Raw genomic sequence first — 21,794 nt, 5'->3', positions numbered from 1 at the left:
GAATTGTATGGTTTCCATGACGGAGTTTGTTTAGATATGTTCTATAGGAGCTCTAGGGCTATCCAGAAACAACAGTTTTTTATTTTGACGGTTATTTAATGGTTATTTTCTTCTGACTTTGATATTACCGGATGATTTGTGATTATTTAAACTTTATGATACAAATTCAAAGTAAGTCCAGTTCATTGCACTGTTACTCAGTATTTCATTTTTTTTTTTTCAATTTACATTTCATTGGATGAAAGAAAAAAATTATGTCACTGGCAGATTATACTGAATAAAATGACCTTATACTAATTGACTAATTGTGAATGGTGTCAATAAGATACACCCAGATACACCAATGGTGTACAATAAGAAGATAAGATACCGTCAGCATATCAAGGGTTTCTTGAATTGATTTAAAATGCCAAAATATGTTTTAACTTTTAACTGCATCATTGATGAAAAAAACAAACATTATTTTTTCCTGTGAATGTTGATGTGACTTGAGTGTTATCAGCATGCATTAAAAGTATTCTAATCCTAAATCAACACCATCACTGCTTTCCTTTAACACAGCATCAACTCTTGCTTAAATCCTTCTGGAACCAGGAGCTAAAAGGTAGTAAATCAATTTTTCGCCCTCCAGGAGAAGACTATTTCATGAGAACAGTTAATGTAGTGCTAAATCCTGAACACGTCATACTGTAGTTTACACATCTAAGTGTTTTTAATTATGCATAGGTCAATTCTTATATTCTTACCAAGGTTCGTTTCTAATAAAAAGAATCATGTGAAAAGGTTATTTGAAAATCCTTTTGCCATGTTAAGCAGGTCAGATTAGTCTCACACAGACATCTTTGTGTGGAGGGAGGAAAGGTGGTGATGAGATTTTAAAATGGCAGCGTAGTCCAGGGACATGCTGCTCCAGCTCTCTGAGTCATAGCTCTGACACTTCAGCCCTCAGTGAGAGAAAACATTACCAGTTCATAAAGCATCACTAACACACTAAATGTGGATATACTGTCAACACATTACCATTTGCTTCAGTTTTTCTTCAGGATCATCTCTCCTCCATTCTATATTTGGTTTTAAGCGAAATGTAATCTACAGTATGTTGACAGACTGCCTGAAGAAGCTGGAAGGTTCAGGCCACAAGGAAAGCCATGATAGTTTACAAATGGTAGATGGAAACAGCCTCAAAAAGAAAACATGTAACATTGTGTAACTGTATTAGGCACATACTGTATGATGAACCTTTGAAAAGCAAACAACATATAGAAAACTTCATAATTATACTAGGGGCATTCGAGTCAAACTGGGACTTGATGAAATTTCTCATGAATGAAGGAGTAAACGAATGAGACAGTATAGTGATGAAACTCTTATCTACACTTAAACATTGGAAAGGTGCAATGTTATAAGGAAGGCCATATGTCCGTAAGGTCATGTGGTCGTTCCCATGAAAAAAAGGAATGGAACACCTGATTCTTGAAAATCAATGGATAACTTGTTGCCAACTTATATAACAGAGACATCTGCCTGTGATAAATGTACGTATCATCATTCACCAACAGCACTTTGCCCCACCCCCTGTACATTACTGACTCTTAGTGTGGCAGGGGATTATATAGAGAAATAAAAAGAGTTACTCATAACTGTGCTTTGTTATCCTGCACAATCAAAAATCTTAGTTTGACTTGAACAACATAAATAAATGAATGGACCATTGGGAGGAAACATTACAATTCCTCATTAGTGATCAATGCAGAATGTTCAGGGGTATTGCCTGATTTCTTGAGAATTATCTAATATCTTAAGAATGATAATCAGTTTTCAAGCTAAAATATAACCCTAGTTGTTTTCTCCCCCCACATAGCCCTTTTATACTTGAGGGCATATTATGGTCATGATGCAAGGTTTTATGATACACCAATGCATCCGGAAGAAAAGAATAGAGATATTGCTGTTTAGAATGCTGTTGCTAAAAAAGGGGCAAAGCAATCTATCACCACTAATATGGCCAATGGAGGTCTGAGCCTCCTATTAGAGCATTGTGAACCTACACAACATTTTTTTCTTGGAGAGCAGTGGGTAGGTTGATATTCATGCCTGGACAAAAATATATATGTACAATTTATATTATGTCAAAGTACAATTATGGATACCTGACACCCAAGGAAGAAATCCTTACTACACAGAGTTTCTACAGTGCCTCGTAGTGTTGTGACGCTGTCCAAAAGGGACATAATTGTCTGACTTCTTAAATGAATATTAACTAAACACATCTTTCTTAAATGAATATTAACTAAACACCGCTCTGTGCACTGCGTCTACATTGGGCTTTTTCTTTATTTGGTTTTGGACTGTAACTTTGTGTTTGAGCATAAAAAAACAAAGCACAGCTTTGTTTCTCATCACTGTCATTCTCAGAGTTAATGCATATAAGCGTGTTTTGAATAAAATTACTAACGTGTAGCTGTTTATAATAAATCGCTGAAACAAGAGTGATTTATATAGCTCAACATAACTAATACAACAAAAAGATAGACAGTCCACACAAAAAGATACTTTTAATGACTACTGCAGTATCAATATTATTCGACCTCTTGATAAAGAACATCTTTAGTATTTAGTATTGAGAGCCCTTCAGCTATGGTGACCGGCTGCAAACATAATGTTTAGTCTCAAACTTTTGGCAGTGTTTTTGAGAGATCTTAGTCCAATCCTCTTGGGCAATGGCCTCTAGTTCAGTAAGATTTTTGGGTTTGTATGCTGCAACTCCTTTTTTTTTTTTTTTAAACTAGATCTAAGTCAGGTGACTGTAATGGCCACTTTAGGACCCCTTTATCTGAAAATAAGCCGTGGTTGACTTCAACATATGCTTGGGATCATTGTCCTGTTGGAAGGTCCAATGACACCAAAGTGTTAGCTTCCTAGCAGATGGGATGACGTTTTCTTTAAGGATGCTTGGTTGAATCCATCTCACCCTCTACACACTTGAGCATCACCAAGCCATTACCATGCTGATTTATAGACCCAAAAGTTTTGCCCAAGTTTTGTTTCATCAGTCCATAAGACAGAATTCCCAAACTTCTGTGTGTTTAAAAAAAAAAAATAGTTTTTAGCATGTTGCGATGACTTTTCTTGTGTTTTTGGGTCAGTAGCGGGATACATCAGTACCAGGGTCACTTTCAATGTTCAACGTTATGCCTTGTGCAGATTGAAAGTTCAGTGCCTGCTCCCACCAAATCTTTCTGTAGGCTCTTTGCAGTCAACCGTGGGATTTTCGACACTTGGCTTCTCAGGAATCAGGTAGCAACAGGTGATAGCTTCTTCCTTCTGTCACATCGAGGTAGGATAGCCTTTAACTTTGAACTTGTGAAACAGGCTTCATACTATAAATGTTTTAGAAACATTTAGTACGTTTACTATTTTTGATATCATTGTCCTTGTTTGTGCAAGACAAAAATTTCTTTTTTTTTTAACTTTATGGACAATTTTCTTGATTTAGACATTTCTGACATGCAGTCAAACATCTCTATCAACAAATCCCTAGAAAGTCCAATTTTTTTTATATGTTCTAAATCAAGTACACCTGAGGCATCTAATCTCTGCTTAAGGCCACACATACAGATTCACAAATTTGTAGTAGTAATGTTGGCCAAAAAAAAATCAGTGGTTGTGGTAGTGATGGGTTAGAGGGTGAGACAGTGCACAAATAATGCTAAACTTTTGCAAACACATCAACACAGTAACCATTTTAACAATGATGATGACCTCCACCCTATTGTATAATGCTGCCATCACCATGCTTCACCACAGGAATTGTATAGGTGTTGTTGAGCAACATTTAATATTGCTGTCAGCAGATCATAGATTCTTGTTTCTCAGGACCTAAAAGTCATTAGTTAACCATTCTGTGCCTTTAACAAAATGAATCTTTCTGGCTGCTCTATTATAAATCCCATTCTTAGTGTGTGGCACAAACGCATGTTGTTTCTCTGCAAGGTTATTTTTTTCGAATCTGAGAAATCAGAAATCATTTTGTTCTCTTCCACAAATATGTGCTTTGACTTTATTTTTAAATGCCTCAGAAGCACCTAAACCTAACCCTGTTATTTTAGCACCTGACCTTCTTTTAAAAGCCTTTGGACAGTTCCTTTAACCTGACTTGTTTTGACCTTGACACTTCCTTTAAATATTAATACTTAAATGATAGGAACATCTCGAGTGGAAATATGATACAGCCAAGAGTAATTTCAAGTGTCATAGCGAGGGCTTGAAGGAAATTTTATAGTTCTTGCTGTAAGATTTCTTTATGAATTTGTTTATTGGTGCTAATTCTCAAAAGAAAAAGTGTAACTCTATAGACAGATTAACCATAATTAGCCATAATATTAAAATGCAAAGATTTTTGGCCAGTATTGCATATGTTCCCCTTGTGCCCACAGAGCAGCTCTTTCTCTTCAGGTCATGAGAATTAGTGGAAGATTTTTTGGGTCCGCAGGGTTGCAGGATGAGCTTCCAAGGATCAGACTTGTTTGGGTGGGCTTCTTTTTATCATGGCCAGCATTGACTTTCAGTAAGTTGATCTACACTAGCTCTTCTGTCAGATCGGACCAGATGGGCTGACTGTTGGTCACTGCAGGCATAAATGAGCCTTAGATGCAAATGATCCTGTCACCAGTTTACTGGTACCTATTTGAAAATTAATGTTATTCAATTTACCTGCTGAAAGTATTGTGGCTGATTGGTATGGTGTTGTAACAATGCTTAACTTGAATTGTAGTAAGTTCAATCAAAGACAGAACTTATCACAGACCTCTTTGGTTACTCACCCTGTCCTCCTTCACAGAACTGTAAACCAAAAAGTGAAAAAAGAGCAAAAATAAAGAGAAATACTTCCAACTATATATAAAAACATAGTGTGTCATAGTGCAAAAATTTATCTGATGTTCTTGAGCTCTTATGTGGCATCCTACAATCCTTTAATGGTAATTTACAGTCAGCATTGAGTCAAGGGTGTCAGATCATAATTGGCAAGAAATGTGCTTTGTATAGCATATCAGCTACAGTAAATATGATCATGCCCATATTCAGGCAAGATAAACACCCGGCAACATGGTGTGAGATCATGTGATTGGACATGCAGATTAGGCTTATTGGCATTCCCAAATTGCCCGTAGTGTGTGAATGAGCGTGTGTATGTGTGTGCTCCTCATTAGATTGGCACGCTGTCCAGCAGTATAGACAATGAGCAAGAGAGTGAAAGTAATTTCACTGCAGCATTTTTCTACCACAAAGTAGAAATTCAAAAATCTTATATCCTATATCTTTAACATGTAAGATAATCTCAAAATTTTGTGATGCAGTTATGTAAACAGCGAAGTCAAATTCATTATTCAGTAAGTGAATCTTAAGTGCTGCTTATACAATATGCTATACATAAAAAAAAAGATTGAGATCCATCTAATCACTTTATTACTGCAATTATCAAGGATGTGAATTCTGCAGGGCTAGTTGTGCAGCGTTAGTTCGCTCTTATGTTTTTTTTTAATAGAAACCCATTTAACAAGCACTCGTGTGTTGAAAGCCCTTGGCAGCCTTGTAAACTCCCACATCAGAAATTCCAGCCACTGGGCCCCTTTTAAGGGGAACTGGAAATGGCCACTAACCTGTAAAACCCACACTGCCTTCCTGAATGAAAAGAAAGACCATAACACAATGTGTTACGCTGTGCCAACAGAACCTACCATACTCCCAAGGCATCCCAGGAGAATGGAGTGATGTAATAAGTGAGCAGAAATATAATGTGGCATACAGGCAAAATATACTTAGGAAATTTGGCATGAGCTGAAAAGTTGTATTTGAGTCTTTCAGCTTAGTAATTGTTACCAGGCTAGATGTGACATAGACTTGTATAAAGGGCTCCAAAACAGGGTAATGTTGCACGGCAACCGAGCAAACAAAGCACAACATGCACAGTGATGAAGAGGGCAAAAGAGATATAGATTCATCGTAAAAGAAATAAGTTACACCTGTTGACTGATATTTTGATCTTTATCTGTTGATTTCTATAAAAAAGACAATGAATCCCTTTTTTAGTTCAGGTGTTTATCTATTCCATCATGCAAGACCGTGGATGACATCATTGTTTTTGTAAGTAAACAAAGCTTTCATTTCAGCAATCAGTCAACTGTAAATCATGACTGGGAGGCAAAGAGAGCTGCTTTTGGACTAAAAAGGCTCTAATTAGATACATATCTCTCACAAGAGCTTTACAGAGCCTATCAGAGTGTAATCTAAGGTTGCTTCATTATTACAGGATTTTTCTGGGAATTCAAAATGGGTGTTGCTGTTGAAGCTCTTTTTGTATATCGAATGGCAAAATAGCCCTTGCTCACAGAGAGACTTTTTCTACAATTGATTTACAATCCACAATTCTATGAAAGTAGAAACATATGATAAGGCCACGGGGCTTGGAAGAAAAGGAAGAAAACACTTTTGTGCTGATATAAGCTTGCATTGCCATAGATTAGTGTATATAGAGACCAAACAGCCCCTAACCTTGTATATTACATTGACTATAGCCATAACAATAAAACATGGCATAACACAAAATTACATACAACAACAGTACAACTGCCTGGGCAGCTCTGGCACCTCAAGGATGTGCTGAGGTGTTTGGGGCCAAGAGGTCCTTTGGGTGCTGTGGGTTGTGGGGCAGTGCCTCTATGGATTGGTCAAGCGCATCCCATGGGTGCCCAACCAGATTTGGATCTGTGGTGTTTCCAGACTGGGTCAGTAGTCTTGGGCCCTTTGCATGCTGTGCATATGATGTACTGGGTTTTCTGGTGCCTCTCTATTGTGGCCAGCATTTCCTTTGCTAATAAACGTTAATGTGTTAATATCATGTCTTGTCCATGTGAACCATTGTCTAGTTTTTTATGGTTTTTTAAACTGTTGGTTTTCTTATAATATAGTTTATAGTACATTTTAAGTAATAATAAAATGTGAAAATGTGAAACTCTCTCTTTCTCTATCTCTCTCTCTCTCTCTCTCTCTCTCTCAATTTGTCTCTGCCACACCCACACTTCAGAACATAATAAAAGCAAAGAACACCCTAAACCCCACTGCTAATATAAGCTTCACAATTTCCCAGGCATCCTGAGAGAACCATGATGAGCTGATATGTGATGTACTTCTATTTGCTCGGTATGTGCTGCATCTTGTAAATAAAGGTTTTATTTATTATTATTATTATTGTTGTTGTTGTTGTTGTTGTTGTTGTTATTTTCATTATTTGTATTTCTATTATATAACAGCACCCTCTAGTGGGTAATGAGTTTTACATGTAGAAATGAGGCTTTGGAGAGATCCAAAATAAAAAAAAAAAAAAAAAAAAAAAACAATCCAAAGGCTACTAACAAAAACCTCATAGTCCAGCTTACAGAAAAAAATACATACATGTCATAGAAAAGCATAAAAGATGTACAACAACAACAACTCTTCATACATTTTGTTTAAAAGTCACTATGATACTTAAGCCATAATGTCATGCCTTGGTACAGGATAGTGGATACTTTAGCTGTCATGGGAAATAAATAGAGCAGCGCATGTGGCTCTCTGAGAAGTTTACTCATGCTGGCAAGAATAAAATGTCTCAGAAACATTAAGAAATATATAGTTTTAAACAAGTGACAACATATAAGATTTAAAACTCAAGAGATGTTATTGCCACTTGTACACATACATACCAACAGAATAAGTGCATTGGATTTTTTTTTTGTGCTGAAGTTCTCTAAGATAAGGATAAGAAAAGTATAATAAACATATAATACAGCACCCCCAAGCGTCTAGTATATGGAAAATACATTAAAACACACTCACAGCCCCCCTCAGCTGGCTGTATTGGAGAAGAACAAGGTGTGGCCTGCAAGCAAAAACTACTGTATATATAATCACATACTGTACTAAAGAAATGCAAATCATTGTGAAAATAATGTAATTATATTTTCCGGCATGTGTGCTAAAAAAAATTCCAGTGTCTTTCAAAAGTATTCATACCCCTTGGACTTTTCCACATTTTGTTACATCACAACCACAAGTGTAAATGTATTTTAATGAGGTTTTATGTGATAGACCAACACAAAGTTGAAGATAATTGTGAAGTGGAAACGGAAAATGATAAATGGTTTTCAAACAGTGTGACATGCGTTTGTTTTTAGCCACCTGAGTCAATACTTTGTAGTTACCACCTCTCTTTGCAATTACAGCTGCAAGTCTGTAGGTGTATGTTTCTACCAGTTTTGCACATCTAGAGAGAAATTTCTGCCTATTCTTCCTTGCTAAATAGCTTAAGCTCAGTCTATTGGATGGAGAGCATTTGTGAACAGCAATTTTCAGGTCTTGAAAAGATTCTCAATTGGATTTCGGTCTGGGCCATTGTAACACATGATGAATATGGTTTATTCTAAACCATTCCATTGTAGCCCTGGCTGTATGTTTAGGGTCGTTGTCCTGCTGAAAGGTGAATCTCTACCCCAGTCTCAGGTCTTTTGCAGACTCTAACAGGTTTTCTTCTAAGATTGCCTTCTATTTGGCTGCATCCATCTTTCCATCAACTTCAACCAGCTTTCCTGTCCCCGCTGAAAAAAAGCATCCCCACAACACGATGCTGCCACCACCATGCACAGTGTTATATTTCAGCCACACATCGCATTTTGAATATAGGCCAAAAAGTCACATGTTTGCTGTGAGGCTTGTCACAAACTGCAAACTGGACTTCTTATGGCTTTCTTTTAACAATGGCTTTGTTCTGTCCACTTCCATAAAGGTCAGATTTGTGGAGTGCACGATGAATAGCTATGGACACATTCTCACCTGAGCTGTGGATCTCGTTAGCTCCTTCTGAGTTACCATGGGTCTCTTGACTGCTTCTCGGATTAATGCTCTCTTTGCCTGGCCTGTCAGTCTAGGTGGATGATCATGTCTTGGTAGGTTTGCAGTTGTGTCAACCTCTTTTCATTTTCGGATGATGGATTGAACTGTGCTCTGTGAGATGTTCGAAGCTTGTGTTATTTATACTGAGATTGAACTACACACAGGTGGTATGAATTAGGGGATTTCTGAAGGCAGTTGGTCCTACTGAATTTTTGTTAGGGTACCAGAGTAAGAAGGCTAAATACAAATGCACACCACACTTTTCAGAGTGATATTTGTAATACATTTTAAAACCCATTTATCATTTTCTTTCCACTTCACTATTATGTGCCACTTTGTGTTGGTCTATCACATACAATCCCAATAAAATGTGAGAAAATGTGGAAAAGTTAAAGGCGTATTGTAAGGAATCCCCACTAGAGGGTACTGTTTAGTCTTTTGTAGTTTTTGTTTGCAGACTCAGTTTCCCAGAAGTCACCTCGGTCAGGTGATGCGGGTGCTCGTCTGAACCGAGGAAGCTCATTAAATTCTCTATAAATACTAGTTTAGTCTGGGAAACTGGGTCGAGCGTTGAAAGTTTTTTTTTTTTTTTTGTATTTACTGTCATGTATGTGGGCACTTTGTTTAGTATTTTGGTTTTGTTTATGTTTTGGTTTGTTTTATATCGTATTTCTTTATTTAGGTTGGAACATAACCAATAAGCGAGTCCCAAGGCACTACTTGTGTGAATATGTAGGTCTTTTGTGTTCAAGTGTGTGTGGAGCTGATTCGTTCTTATGTAGTCTTGTATGTTTCTCCAGGTGTTGTAAGTACTCTATGTGTCTCTTGTCTCTGTGTCTCCTGTCTCTGTGTCCCTAGGATCTCAGTGTCTCTCGTACCTCTAGGTCTCCGATCTTGTTCTTGTCTCCTTTCTCTTTTTAGACTTAGTGTGTATGCAATGTCCTGTGTTTCGTCATAATGACATTACTCCTAATACATAGGCTCTAAGCCTGTGTTTTGCCATAGTGCTTATATTCTATGTAACAGGTATTAGAGCCTGTGTTTTGTCTTTTAGCCTGTGTTTCGCCGTAGTGCTTATATTCTGTGTAACAGGTATTAGAGCCTGTGTTTCGTCTTTAAGCCTGTGTTTCGCCATCGAGCTCAGTGATTTTGTGAGAGAATTTATTTCTTATGCTGTATGCAGACATGTTGATTTGATGTCACTCAATACATGGGGAAGGAACTCGGATATATTCTGTCAAAACAAAACAAAGAACTAAACTTTTTTTTATTATTATTGTGCCAATAATGTTTCGAAAGTTTGTAAAAGTTTATATATCTACAGGTTAAAAGCATTATGTTTAAAAACTGTGCTGGAAATCAGATCACACACACTCATTTAAGTTGCTAAAGTAACTGTCGCTATCCAACTTTAACCATTAAAACAGGGGAAATGGAATTTATGTAACTATGGCTGTTGAATTGGTTGTTATTGGTGCCAGGTGCCAGATATTGGTATTGAAGAAACTTCAGACATCCTTGTATGTTTACATGCAACAGTTTTACCCTAAAAAGCCAAAAAACAAACAAACAAAAAAGCATTTAACAGAGTTTCAACGGGAGAAATGCCTTATGGATAAGAAAGATGAGAGGAGATTGGTTTGAGGTGAGAGAAAGGAACCAGAACTCAAATATCCAGCCTTTATACCTTTTTTTTTTAAATACTTTATAAAAAAAACTATAATACTGTAGGTGTTAAAAATAAGAGAATTTTTTTTATGTGGCAGTGGCAAGGAAAAACACACAAGCAAAAAAAAAAAACCTAGAACTAGATTCATCAGGGAACCCAGCCTCATTTGGGTAATATTACTGTAAATAGTGATATTAATGTACTGTAAAATAGGGATTGATTTATAGTCATGCTGTGTTAGGAGGCTGAAAGTTCAGTACAACAGGAAAGGTTTTGACGCTAATATTAAGTCTACTTTCATTGTTGGATGCTCAGGTAAAAAACTGTTTGTGGGAATTTCAGTCCGGAACTATTGAGCTACTACAGTCAAAAGGCATCAGAGAACTGCATGCATCAGCTGAGTCCAAGACCATCTTTGTGGTCAAGTGGAATTGTCCCCAGTCATCACACACATCCCCAACAGGACGAATGGGCTCATCCTCAGCAGCGAGCCAAAGGCTTTCATGCGACCAGAACTCCAACCAGAAGCAGGGTATCAGCTAATATTACAGTCATGAGTAAAGGTTTTGGGGATATAAGCCATAACTTAATACTGATTTGTACTTGTTGGATGCTTTTTAAGTAATCATTGTCATTATAACAGTTTTCTTAGTAGTAGTAAAAGTATTATTACTGTAGTAGTAACAATAATAATAATAAAAATAAATAGTACTTTATAAAAATATTTTTCTACTCTATTGTGCAGTATGGTTTATATTTTCTGAATCAATACATAAAGACTAAACCACATTTCATTTGTCCTGATTTCATATATCTTAAGCACAATACATTTGGAATTATGTTCTTTAAAAGATTCTTCAAATCTTTAGAACAATTAGCAAATTATCTACAAAATGTTCTGTTACATTTTTACCCATACCTATGTATAAATACATGGCATTTATAATGAAAACATAGTTTCAACAATCCAACCATACTAACTCTGCCCTCTGTGCCACTCTGTCCCCAGAATGTGTCATATTATTTCAGCACTTCTCGTTTTCTTTTTAATAACTTTTTTATTGTTGGTTCATCATTTACAGACCTCCAGGGCCGTACTCTGAATTTCTCTGTGAATTTGCAGATTTCCTTTCAAACCTTGTCGTTTCCGTAGACAAAGCGTTAATTGCTGGAGATTTTAATATTCATTTTGAGAATCCAGAAGACCCTCTGAGAGCAGCATTTATGTCCATACTGGACTCAGTAGGAGTAAATCAGTGTGTAGTAGGACCCACTCATAAAGCAGGTCACACTTTGGACTTAATATTATCCTTCGGAGTGAGTATAAGAAACATAATTACAATTCCACAGTCTGAAGTTATATCAGATCACTGTCTTGTCTCGATTAAAGTATCTCATAGTAATAATGTACGCACAGCGCCGCGCTACCTCCTTAAACGTACATTCACATCAAATACCACACAGAGCTTTATCGATAATCTTCCAGAGTTATCAACTTTGATTGGATCGCCATCTGATTTCACAGAACTCGATCAAGCGACCGAATATCTAGAGTCAACACTTCGTCATAGCTTAGATAATGTAGCTCCAGTTAAAAGAAAAATGATTGGAGATAAGAAACTTGCTCCTTGGTATAACGATCACACACGCACTCTAAAACAAACCGCTCGGAAATTAGAACGCAAATGGTGTCAAACTAAATTGTTAGTTTTCCAAATAGCATGGAAGGAGAGCATCCTGAACTATAGAAGCTCTCAGTGTTGCTAGGTCAATGTATCTCTCCACTCTTATAGAAAATAACAAAAATAATCCTAGATTTTTATTTAATACCATAGCTAAATTAACTAAAGACAAGACCACTGCAGAAATCTCCACAACAACAACATACAGTAGTGAGGATTTCATGAACTTTTTCAATAACAAAATCATAAATATTAGGCAAAAAATTCAGGCTTTAAAACCAGACAATTTAAGTGATACAGATGATAAATTAATCACATCACATCAGAACCTAGAATACTTTACTCCCCTTGAAGCGAGTGAACTAATTTCACTCATCTCCTCTTCAAAATCGTCAACCTGTGAATTAGATCCGATACCGACACATTTTCTCAAGCAGATAGTTCCAGCAATAACAGAACCCCTGTTAAAAGTAATTAACTGTTCACTCAGCAGTGGGTATGTTCCTAAATCCCTTAAATTAGCAGTTATTAAACCACTAATCAAAAAACCGGACCTTGACTCCTGTCAGCTTTCCAATTACAGGCCGATATCAAACCTCCCGTTTATCTCTAAATTTCTGGAAAAGGTAGTATCACAACAGCTATGTTCATATCTACATATTAATAGCATACATGAATTGTATCAGTCAGGATTTAGGCCTCATCACAGCACAGAGACAGCACTCGTTAAAGTAGTAAATGACCTCCTAGTGGCCTCTGATCAGGGTTGTGTCATTATACAGTACTTGTGTTACTTGACCTCAGTGCAGCTTTTGACACTATTGATCATAATATTCTCCTTTACAGATTAGAAAATGTAGTAGGAATTAAGGGAACGGCCCTCTTGTGGCTCAGATCCTATTTGACTAATCGTTATCAGTTTGTAGATTTAGATGGTGCCCATTCCTCATGTTCTCAAGTTGAGTTTGGTGTTCCACAGGGTTCTGTTTTAGGCCCACTGCTTTTTTCCCTTTACATGCTTCCTCTAGGCAACATAATTCGTAAACATGGTATTAGTTTTCATTGTTATGCTGATGACACACAAGTATACGTTTCAGCAAAACCAGATGAGAAAAACCAGCTTACTAAAGTTGAGCAATGTGTGCAGGACATAAGAGATTCGATGCTAATTAATTTCCTTCTGCTTAATCCTGATAAGACAGAAGTTCTAGTCATAGGACCACAAGCAGCTAGAAGTAAGCTTTCTGATCACAATGTGATTTTAAATGGCCTTTCTGTTCCATCAAGTGCAACAGTAAAAGACCTCGGTGTGATTATAGATTCAAGCCTTTCATTTGAAGCACATGTAGATAATATTACCAGGATAGCATTCTTTCACCTCAGAAATATTGCCAAGATAAGAAATATATTGTCACTAAACGATGCAGAAAAACTAGTTCATGCTTTTATCACGTCTAGGTTGGATTATTGTAACGCCTTACTGTCTGGTTGTTCAACTAGGTGCTTAAACAAGCTTCAATTAGTCCAGAATGCAGCAGCGAGAGTCCTCACTCGAACCAGAAGATATGAGCACATAACCCCTATCTTATCTACATTGCATTGGCTTCCTGTGAAATTTCGCATCGATTTTAAAATACTACTCTTGACATATAAAGCATTAAATGGTCTCGCGCCGCAGTATCTGAGTGAACTGCTAGTGTCTTACAATCCGCCACGCCTACTTCGATCAAAGGATGCAGGCTGCTTGTCAGTACCGCGTATTATTAAAACTACAGCAGGGGGCAGAGCTTTTTCTTACAAAGCCCCAAAGTTATGGAATAGTCTTCCAAATAGTGTTCGGGGCTCAGACACAGTCTCAGTGTTTAAGTCCAGGCTAAAAACCTATTTATTTAGCCAAGCATTTTTATAAATAGATTATCCTTAGGTAAAGGAGCAGATCTGGAGGACTCATGGACGTAGAGTATTATGGTGAACTGGTATGTTTGGATGCTGTCTTCCCCACTCTCATTGATCACTCAGGTTTGTTGACGGTGAGGTGATTGGTTGCCTTACATCTCTGGAAGCCCTCATGTTTGTGTTTCCTTCTGGCTCTCCCTTTTTAGTTATGCTGTCATAGCTAGTCCTGCCGGAGTCTCTGCTTGCACTCTGCACTAAATATACATTCACTTTTTACATTGTTCGACTGTGACCATACCTAACTGTTATTTCTCCATCTCTTTGCTCTCTCCTTTTCTGCTCTCTCCTCTCTCTGTCTCTCTCCCTCTCTCCTTTTTCCTCTACCTATCTCCCTGTCGAGCTATACATGTCGCTCCTGAGCTGCCAGTGATCCAGACCCCCTCTGCCCGCTGGACCTCTCTAACTCATCCTGGAGTTCTGCTTCTGGTTGGAGATCTTATCACATGGATGCCCCCGTGTGGTCTGCCTGGAATGCGTGTGGTGACTGGGGTTGGTTCCACTTTTCCATGAAGGTGGTCCTGTCCTCGACTGATGCAGACTGCTGTTCTCTGAGGACCTGTGACTTCAGTCGCTCAATAGTTCAGGACTGAAATTTTTCACAGTCTACCTGAGCCTCCAGGAACAAACTGGACTTTAATCTTACACATCGCCTCTTATATTGAACTTTCAGTCTCGCATATTATTATGCACATCAATCCCTGCTATCTGTTTTCACCCAGATGAGGATGGGTTCTCTGTTGAGTTTGGTTCCTCTCAAGGTTTCTTCCTATTACCATCTCAGGGAGTTTTTCCTTGCCACTGTCGCCGTCGTCCTAGGCTTGCTCATCAGGGACAATCATATCATTTTGATTCATACACATTCACATTTCATACAAACTTAGTTCTTTTGATTGTGTAAAGCTGCTTTGTGATGATGTAAATCGTTAAAAGCGCTATACAAATAAAATTGAATTGAATTGAATTGAGTTTACCTTGTACAAGAGCAGTGCCACTTTTCACCACTGCATATAATAAATGTTCTATGTTAAATTTGTTGTGTTCATTTCTTTTAATGTCTTTTTTTTCCTGATTTACTCCCTAATTTAGTGGTGTCCAATTCCTCCCCCGTCACTAGGGGGCTCCCACATTAAGGCTACTACTACCACTCACCGAAGACTATCACGTGTTTCCTCTGTACCACGTGACGCCAGCTGACCGCATCTTTTTAAACGGCGTAACACACTCGGAAGACAACGCTATCCGCTCCTTTCGCATGCGCCAGCTCACAAACGCCACAGATTAGCTGTAGAGCCGTGATTAATGTGGGAGCACGAAGTACCTCTCACCCCTCCCCTCTGAGAGAGCTCGGCCAATGAGCAACCTCCGGCTGCGAAAGGTTACAGGGGGATCGAATCAGCGATCTCCGAATGATTGGGCGAGCACTTTACCACTGCGCCACTCGGAGGCCCCCCTTTAATGTCTTTTATTTTAAGATGACCTTTTGGAACATCAGTCATCTGGAAATTTGGCAATAGCTTTCAACATTAAAGTGAATAAATGGATGATTAGATGAGCATACATCATGAGCTGTACTGTAATTACGTTGTACTAACTGTAATTAGAGTAAGAGGAACTGGTATAATTCAAAGGGATTATTTAGGTCTATAAAGCACATATAAAACTTTAATCAATGACACTTTATTGTACAAATAATAAAAACATATTATTTTTATTGACTTACATTCATACAACTAGTATAAGAATACTACAAATAGAAACAACATTACTAAGATTCACCAAGTACAGGACAGTGAAACAGTCAGTGGCAGCACTGCAATGGTTTGGATAAAATGCTATGAAGATGATATGTTGTAAACATGACTACGAAGATATAAATTGGTAGTGTGATTTATGTAATAAGGAAATTGGTATAATGTGGTACTGCCGCTTTTTATTGGTATTGTAAATGGAATAATTACAAAGAGGGTCAGCAAACATGATACTAACTTATTGCCCTACAATAAGGACCTAGTCTGCACTATATTACGCTGATATTTTTACTTCTTCAATGTCAAAATGTAAAAGGTTACAGTCTAAACCAGATATCTTGACTAAAGTCATGCATTTACTCATAATGTCTTGGCCAAAGGGATGGAGCAGTAGAGGGAGTACACATAAACATGGGCTAGTCATTGCTAATGCCAACAGAGAGTCACTGAGAGTCTGTGTGTCCCAACAGTGGTTAAGTCTCTCTGTGCCAAACCCCTAAGTGGGACAGGAAACACCAGTACAGAAGTTTGGCAGGCATCATCCATCATTTGAAGCTATCCATTGTCTTTAGAGGCAGTGCAGGCCAGTTTCTTGCTTCCTATATCAATCCCTTTTTAGGAATCTGCAATGCTTTTATTGCCTTTTTCTTAAACTTTGCTTTAATGTTTTTACCGAAGTGAATTTGGTCGTGAACTATAATGAGCTCAGTTGTTGTGTTTGAAGGCCCAGAGCACATGCAATGTTGCTTAGTAGTTTGTAGAGAGCAGGGTTAGTTACTGAATTCTGCAATATCAGACTCGTAATATGCTTCCAATTAATTTCCGCCTGGAAATTGATTGCACTGAAAGAGACGCATTTACAGCCCTCGACAGATCTCCTCTTCCACTGTACTATTTCTACACACTTGTACTGCCTTTCAAAATAGCTTACCTGTCACACAATAATGGGATAGAAAAAAGCAAATGCTGATGTTCAGGTTGCTGCAAAGGCAATGCAATAACAATCATTTTGTCTAAGAAGCATTTGAATGTTCATTTAAGATGCAGGGTATTACAGGATTATAACACATTACACTAGACATTTAGGTTAAGTTATTGACCTGGCAGCTATGGATGTTTTGATCGCTGGCCACAATTTTTTTTTTTCACAAAAATTGTGAATTTGGTAATAGAAATCAGTTTTCTATTTGGACATCTGGCTAGCAAAATACTTATACAACTTAGTACAGTGCACTACAGTATATTAAAACTGATCAAAGAAAAGAAACTTAAGTAGTACACGTCAATAGCTGAACTTTATAGTATACCAATGATCAATTTGTTTTTGTGTACAATGTGCAAAAGTAGATAGTACTGTATACAGTATAGTGTTGCACTTGAAGCAGTATACACAGGTACATATACAGATAGTGGCATTTCTATATTACATCTCAGATAAAAATTATCCAACAGCGTTTGACTCATGGTACTTAGTTAGTAACCTTGTAACCAGTGAAAGATCTAACAATGCCTTAATGTAAAATAAAAAAATGTAAATGAGCATCTGTACTAATGTAGCAGCAGCTTGATGCAACCAAATATTGAGTTCTAGAGCTTCGGTCACCTCATAAACGTGATCAGAATATCAGAAGGGACCTCAGATATATGACAGTGACTGTGGCATGATTGTTGGTGTCAGACAGGCTTGTTTGAGAATTTGGCTGACCTCCTGCGATTTTCACACACAACAGACTGTGGAATTTTTACAGTATGTGTGGAAAAGCCTTACAGATGAGGTCAGAGGAGACAAGGGGTTCAGGCTGGCAAAAAGGATAATTAAATCAGCACTATTTACAATCATGGTAAGCAGAAAAGTATCTCAGCACAAACATCTGACATCATGAGATATATTAGCTACAATAGCAGAAGGCTAGTTCTGACACACAAGCCCTGGAATCTGTGTCTTTGTGGTCACTGAAACTGGACCTCTGGATATTGGAAAGGTCAGGGATGGGGTGCCAAGGCTAGCTATATGGAAACCTTTAGTGTGTGTTTGATGCCAAATCTCTGCGGTGTACTTTAAGCAGTCGTTTTAAAAAGGCCCGCGCACAATGGCGCGCGTTCACGTCACTCCCCCCTCCGGTGTATAGAGCTCTGTCAGGTTCAGCGCGAGCGCGCGCGCGCGCGCACACACACACACACACACACACTAGCAGCTGGAATAGGCCTCGCTTCACGCCTAAGCTCAGATCCTCGAGCTGCTCCTGAAACCGTCCGGTCTGTACTGAACTCTCGGTTCGCGTGCATGTAAACACGAGTATATATATTTTTTCGTTCGTGAGCGATTCGCTTTTGGTTAAATCCGTGCCGGATGCGTGTGTTGACGGTGTGTGTGGCGCGATCACTCCATCGGACCGCTACCGAGACATGGCGTCGGAGGGAGCGAAAGGGGAGCAGCCGCCTCCACTGCAAACACTGCTAACCGCTGGCCATGGAAGCGTCGAGACGGTGAGATATAACACACGCGCGCGCACTTAGGCTTTTTCTCTGGAAGCTTCGATAATAAGCCTGCAGCTGCAGGAAAGAGGCTGAAATAAGATACGGTTTTGCCTATTTATCACCGCGCTGCTGCTCTAACAGAATCCCGGTGAGCCTGTAACTGCTTTAAAAAAGAAAAGGAAAAAAAACATCAAAATAGACACCTAAACGATATTCTGTTACTTTGTAGTTTATAACACTGTATCGTTGCAGGTTATTTTCCATTTAGGAAATCTAATTCAGAGCTACAGTCTGGCGTTATCCACAGTCTGCAGCGGCGCAGTGATTCATTTATTTATTTCATTATTTATTTATTTTTTACAGTCATAATGAAGCTTGAAGGGTTTTTCCATCGTCTTCTCTTTAAGCAGATCAGTGTGATCCTTATTATTTTTTTTTATTCGTTTATTTATGTTACGTGAACATTTTGATTTAAACGCCTTGGTCACGGGGTCTGATGTAAAGGATGAGAATATTTTTGACTCTGTATAATAAACGATGACAAAATAAACTGTTGCTGGTCAAGCATGAATTTAAGTAAATCAACATAACAGTGTGTGAGTTACAGTTCAATTATATTATAATCAATAACCTGTTCCAAACCATGACCCATATTTATGCATTTATGTAGGCATCAATAGGCCTTTATTCTTCGGAGAGAATGTTTGTTGCTTGATATCCAAAACCGAATTGAGATGAATATTTATACAGTATTGCATTACAGACCTTCTGAGTGTGGTGTTGACATTCAGTTCACAAACACGATCACCATGCATGCTCTTATGAAAATGGATCTTAGTCTCAAGAGTGAGTCTCCATAATGTGCATGAGGGCCTGTTTACCCTGGATTCCCTTGTTATTTAATTTGATGCTATCACACAGGCCATTTTTTGCAAATCGTCATTCAAGACACCGTTTACTGTGACAAGGTTGCATCTATTAATAGATGAACAATCGCAGTGCATTAAACTGTGCATGCGTTTAAATATATAGAAACGAGTAGGTGAAAGAAATCACGAAAGGCTGTGTGCAGGGCTAGGAAGAGAATAGACGAGGAGGGCTGGGGGCGGTTGGGGTATGTTCACTGGAGATGTTTCTAAATTGGTCTGAATTTCAGTGACTCAGCTGACATAGTAGCATGTCATACAGCCAGTCTGAGCTGTTTTAACAGCCTGAGGCTCGTTTACGTTTACCATTCGACAGAACAGGTGTTCGGAGTATACCGCTATCCCCTGGTTGCGCAGTGTCAGCTATAAATCTTTGTCTTCTGGGTTCATCCCGGCTCCTCTCAAGGGCTTGCAAGGGTATGTACGTATTGCATGTGTTTATTCGAAGTCATTTGTTTGCTGTGCCCACGCAGGAACTTCTTTTGTTTATTCTCAGTAGGATCTTATTCACAGAAGGATTTTCTTTTGACAAGGGTGTTCCATCTGGTTAGAGAAAGAGTTCTGACAGAATAGAGTTTGCTGACAACTTAATTAATACCCTGAAGAAGGATTTTAATGAGCATTAAACTTGGCCATCAGGAGTTCTAGAAATCTTGTTTTTAAGATTAAACGTTTTCATGCAGGATGAATATCTGGGTAAGCATGCATCTCTATTAGAACTCATCCTCACATATGCCATCTATTAGCGCCTGTTTAATAGGAGAAAGGGTCTTTGTGTGGGGACAGTTTTTATATTTATAGGTCCTTAAATTGTAATGAGCAGGATTTTCTTGTGCCTTTTTGTGGACTTGCAGATTTCCCAGGCAGAAATTGTATTAGCTATTTAATATAGAAAGATGACTTTAAGTTAAACCTTGAAAGCTGCAGACATATTTAAAATAATAATTCAGTTTACTATGGTCTTTAAAATCCTAATTTTGAAAAATATAAGTAAGACATAATTTTATTTTAAAAAAAAATTGAGTAAAGCCGTACCTGTGTGCATCCCTTCTGGGCTTAAACTCATTTTTTCCAGTCTGGCTGGAAAACAGTAACAGCTATGAGCTTTTTAGAGCAGAGTAGTGCATGGATTAAAGAAAAATCCGACAGCCTTCAAGACTCCTCCCCAGATTTTCTTGAATTCTTATTTGCAAGAGCTATTTCTGGATCATTGCCTATGGGTGCTTTTTGGTAGCATTATGTTAAGAATTGATTTAGTTTACATGTTACATAATACATGTCCCTTAAAATTGTTCATTTTTAATATTACTTATTATACATTATACATCTATAGCAAAAGATCATACACTGTTTATTTAAGTTAAAATACCTTCCATTCTATACAGCTTGTGATATCTGTGTTCAAGTAAAAACCTTTGAGTCAAACATATTTGATTTTTCCTACACACACACACACACACACACACACACTTGATTGCCAGTAAATCTTGTTCAAAGGTACCGACTCAGTTGTTTTCCTGGAAACTCGTAATAGTCCCAGAGCACCAGGCTAGAAAACGGCAGGCAGGAAGCTTATTGATTATATATTTTATCACTGTTATATCATATGTAATGAAAGACTTTAAGGACACTTTCTCCTCTTTTAAATACTGAATATTTTGCAGGTTGTAATAAATTATGTCAGTTCGATTTAATAAATATAGGTTCCAAATCAGTGTATTTGTAAATTAGAGAAGATTAAAGTATATTAAATGACAATTGCCTGCCACTATGAACTAGTAACTGCCATTTTGCTTTTCTTGATTTTGTTTATGAAACATTTGGAAATTTAAATTTTGTTGAATAAAATTACAGCATGCAAGAAATCTCTTCAGTGAACAAATGACATTCGCAGTAGTGGTGTTAGATAAAATTAGCACTACAATACAATATAATAAACACAGTACTTTATATTAATTCAGTAAATTTTGCAATGTTGTATCAGGAAATATAGCTCTTTCTCATTATTTGTGATTTGATTGCATGTCGTGAAGATGATTGCAAATGGAAAGATATGGGTTGTGGTTGGATGAATACATTATATGAGGTGTGGTTAGGTGTGCTTCTGAGATCAGCCACTCTCCATCCCTCTTAAAACTGAGTGCATGCAGTGCATGACAGCGGTGCAGTTCTTGTAAAGATGCACCATTAGATCAAATTGGATTAGAGAGTTGTATTGATATTTAGTAGTAGAAGTAAACGACTAACTGACAACCTTTCAACAAATAAGTTTTCTGTTTTCAGCATATTTCATATTTATGACTAATTGATACTGCTGACATTTAGAGACTTGGATGGAAATGGTTGTTATTTTAAACACGACAATCTACAAAAATAATGCACGATTAACAACAGCTTAGGTAAAACA

General features: G+C 37.7%; 1 protein-coding gene and 1 long non-coding RNA gene across 3 annotated transcripts in view; both read left to right on the top strand.

The window, feature by feature from the left end:
- The first annotated feature begins 6,071 nt into the window (after positions 1 to 6,071).
- Positions 6,072 to 11,197, top strand: LOC128527468 (uncharacterized). Its single transcript, XR_008360883.1, has 3 exons — positions 6,072 to 6,144; positions 7,148 to 7,200; positions 10,913 to 11,197. It is a non-coding gene; the product is annotated as an uncharacterized LOC128527468 (long non-coding RNA).
- Positions 11,198 to 18,167: 6,970 nt separating this feature from the next.
- The window catches only part of cttnbp2 (cortactin binding protein 2), a 43,590-nt gene continuing 39,963 nt past the window's right edge, over positions 18,168 to 21,794 (top strand). For both annotated transcript variants that reach the window (XM_053500270.1, XM_053500269.1), the window contains exon 1: positions 18,168 to 18,470. In XM_053500270.1, the coding sequence (XP_053356245.1) occupies positions 18,390 to 18,470 (81 nt within the window). In that variant the 5' untranslated portion in view covers positions 18,168 to 18,389. The remainder of the gene's footprint in view (positions 18,471 to 21,794) is intronic.

This window comes from Clarias gariepinus, chromosome 7 (genome assembly GCF_024256425.1).
Source record: "Clarias gariepinus isolate MV-2021 ecotype Netherlands chromosome 7, CGAR_prim_01v2, whole genome shotgun sequence".
In the NCBI taxonomy this organism is placed as follows: domain Eukaryota; kingdom Metazoa; phylum Chordata; class Actinopteri; order Siluriformes; family Clariidae; genus Clarias; species Clarias gariepinus.
Note: the sequence above shows the minus strand (reverse complement) of the source record. Positions and strands in the feature narration are given on the sequence as shown.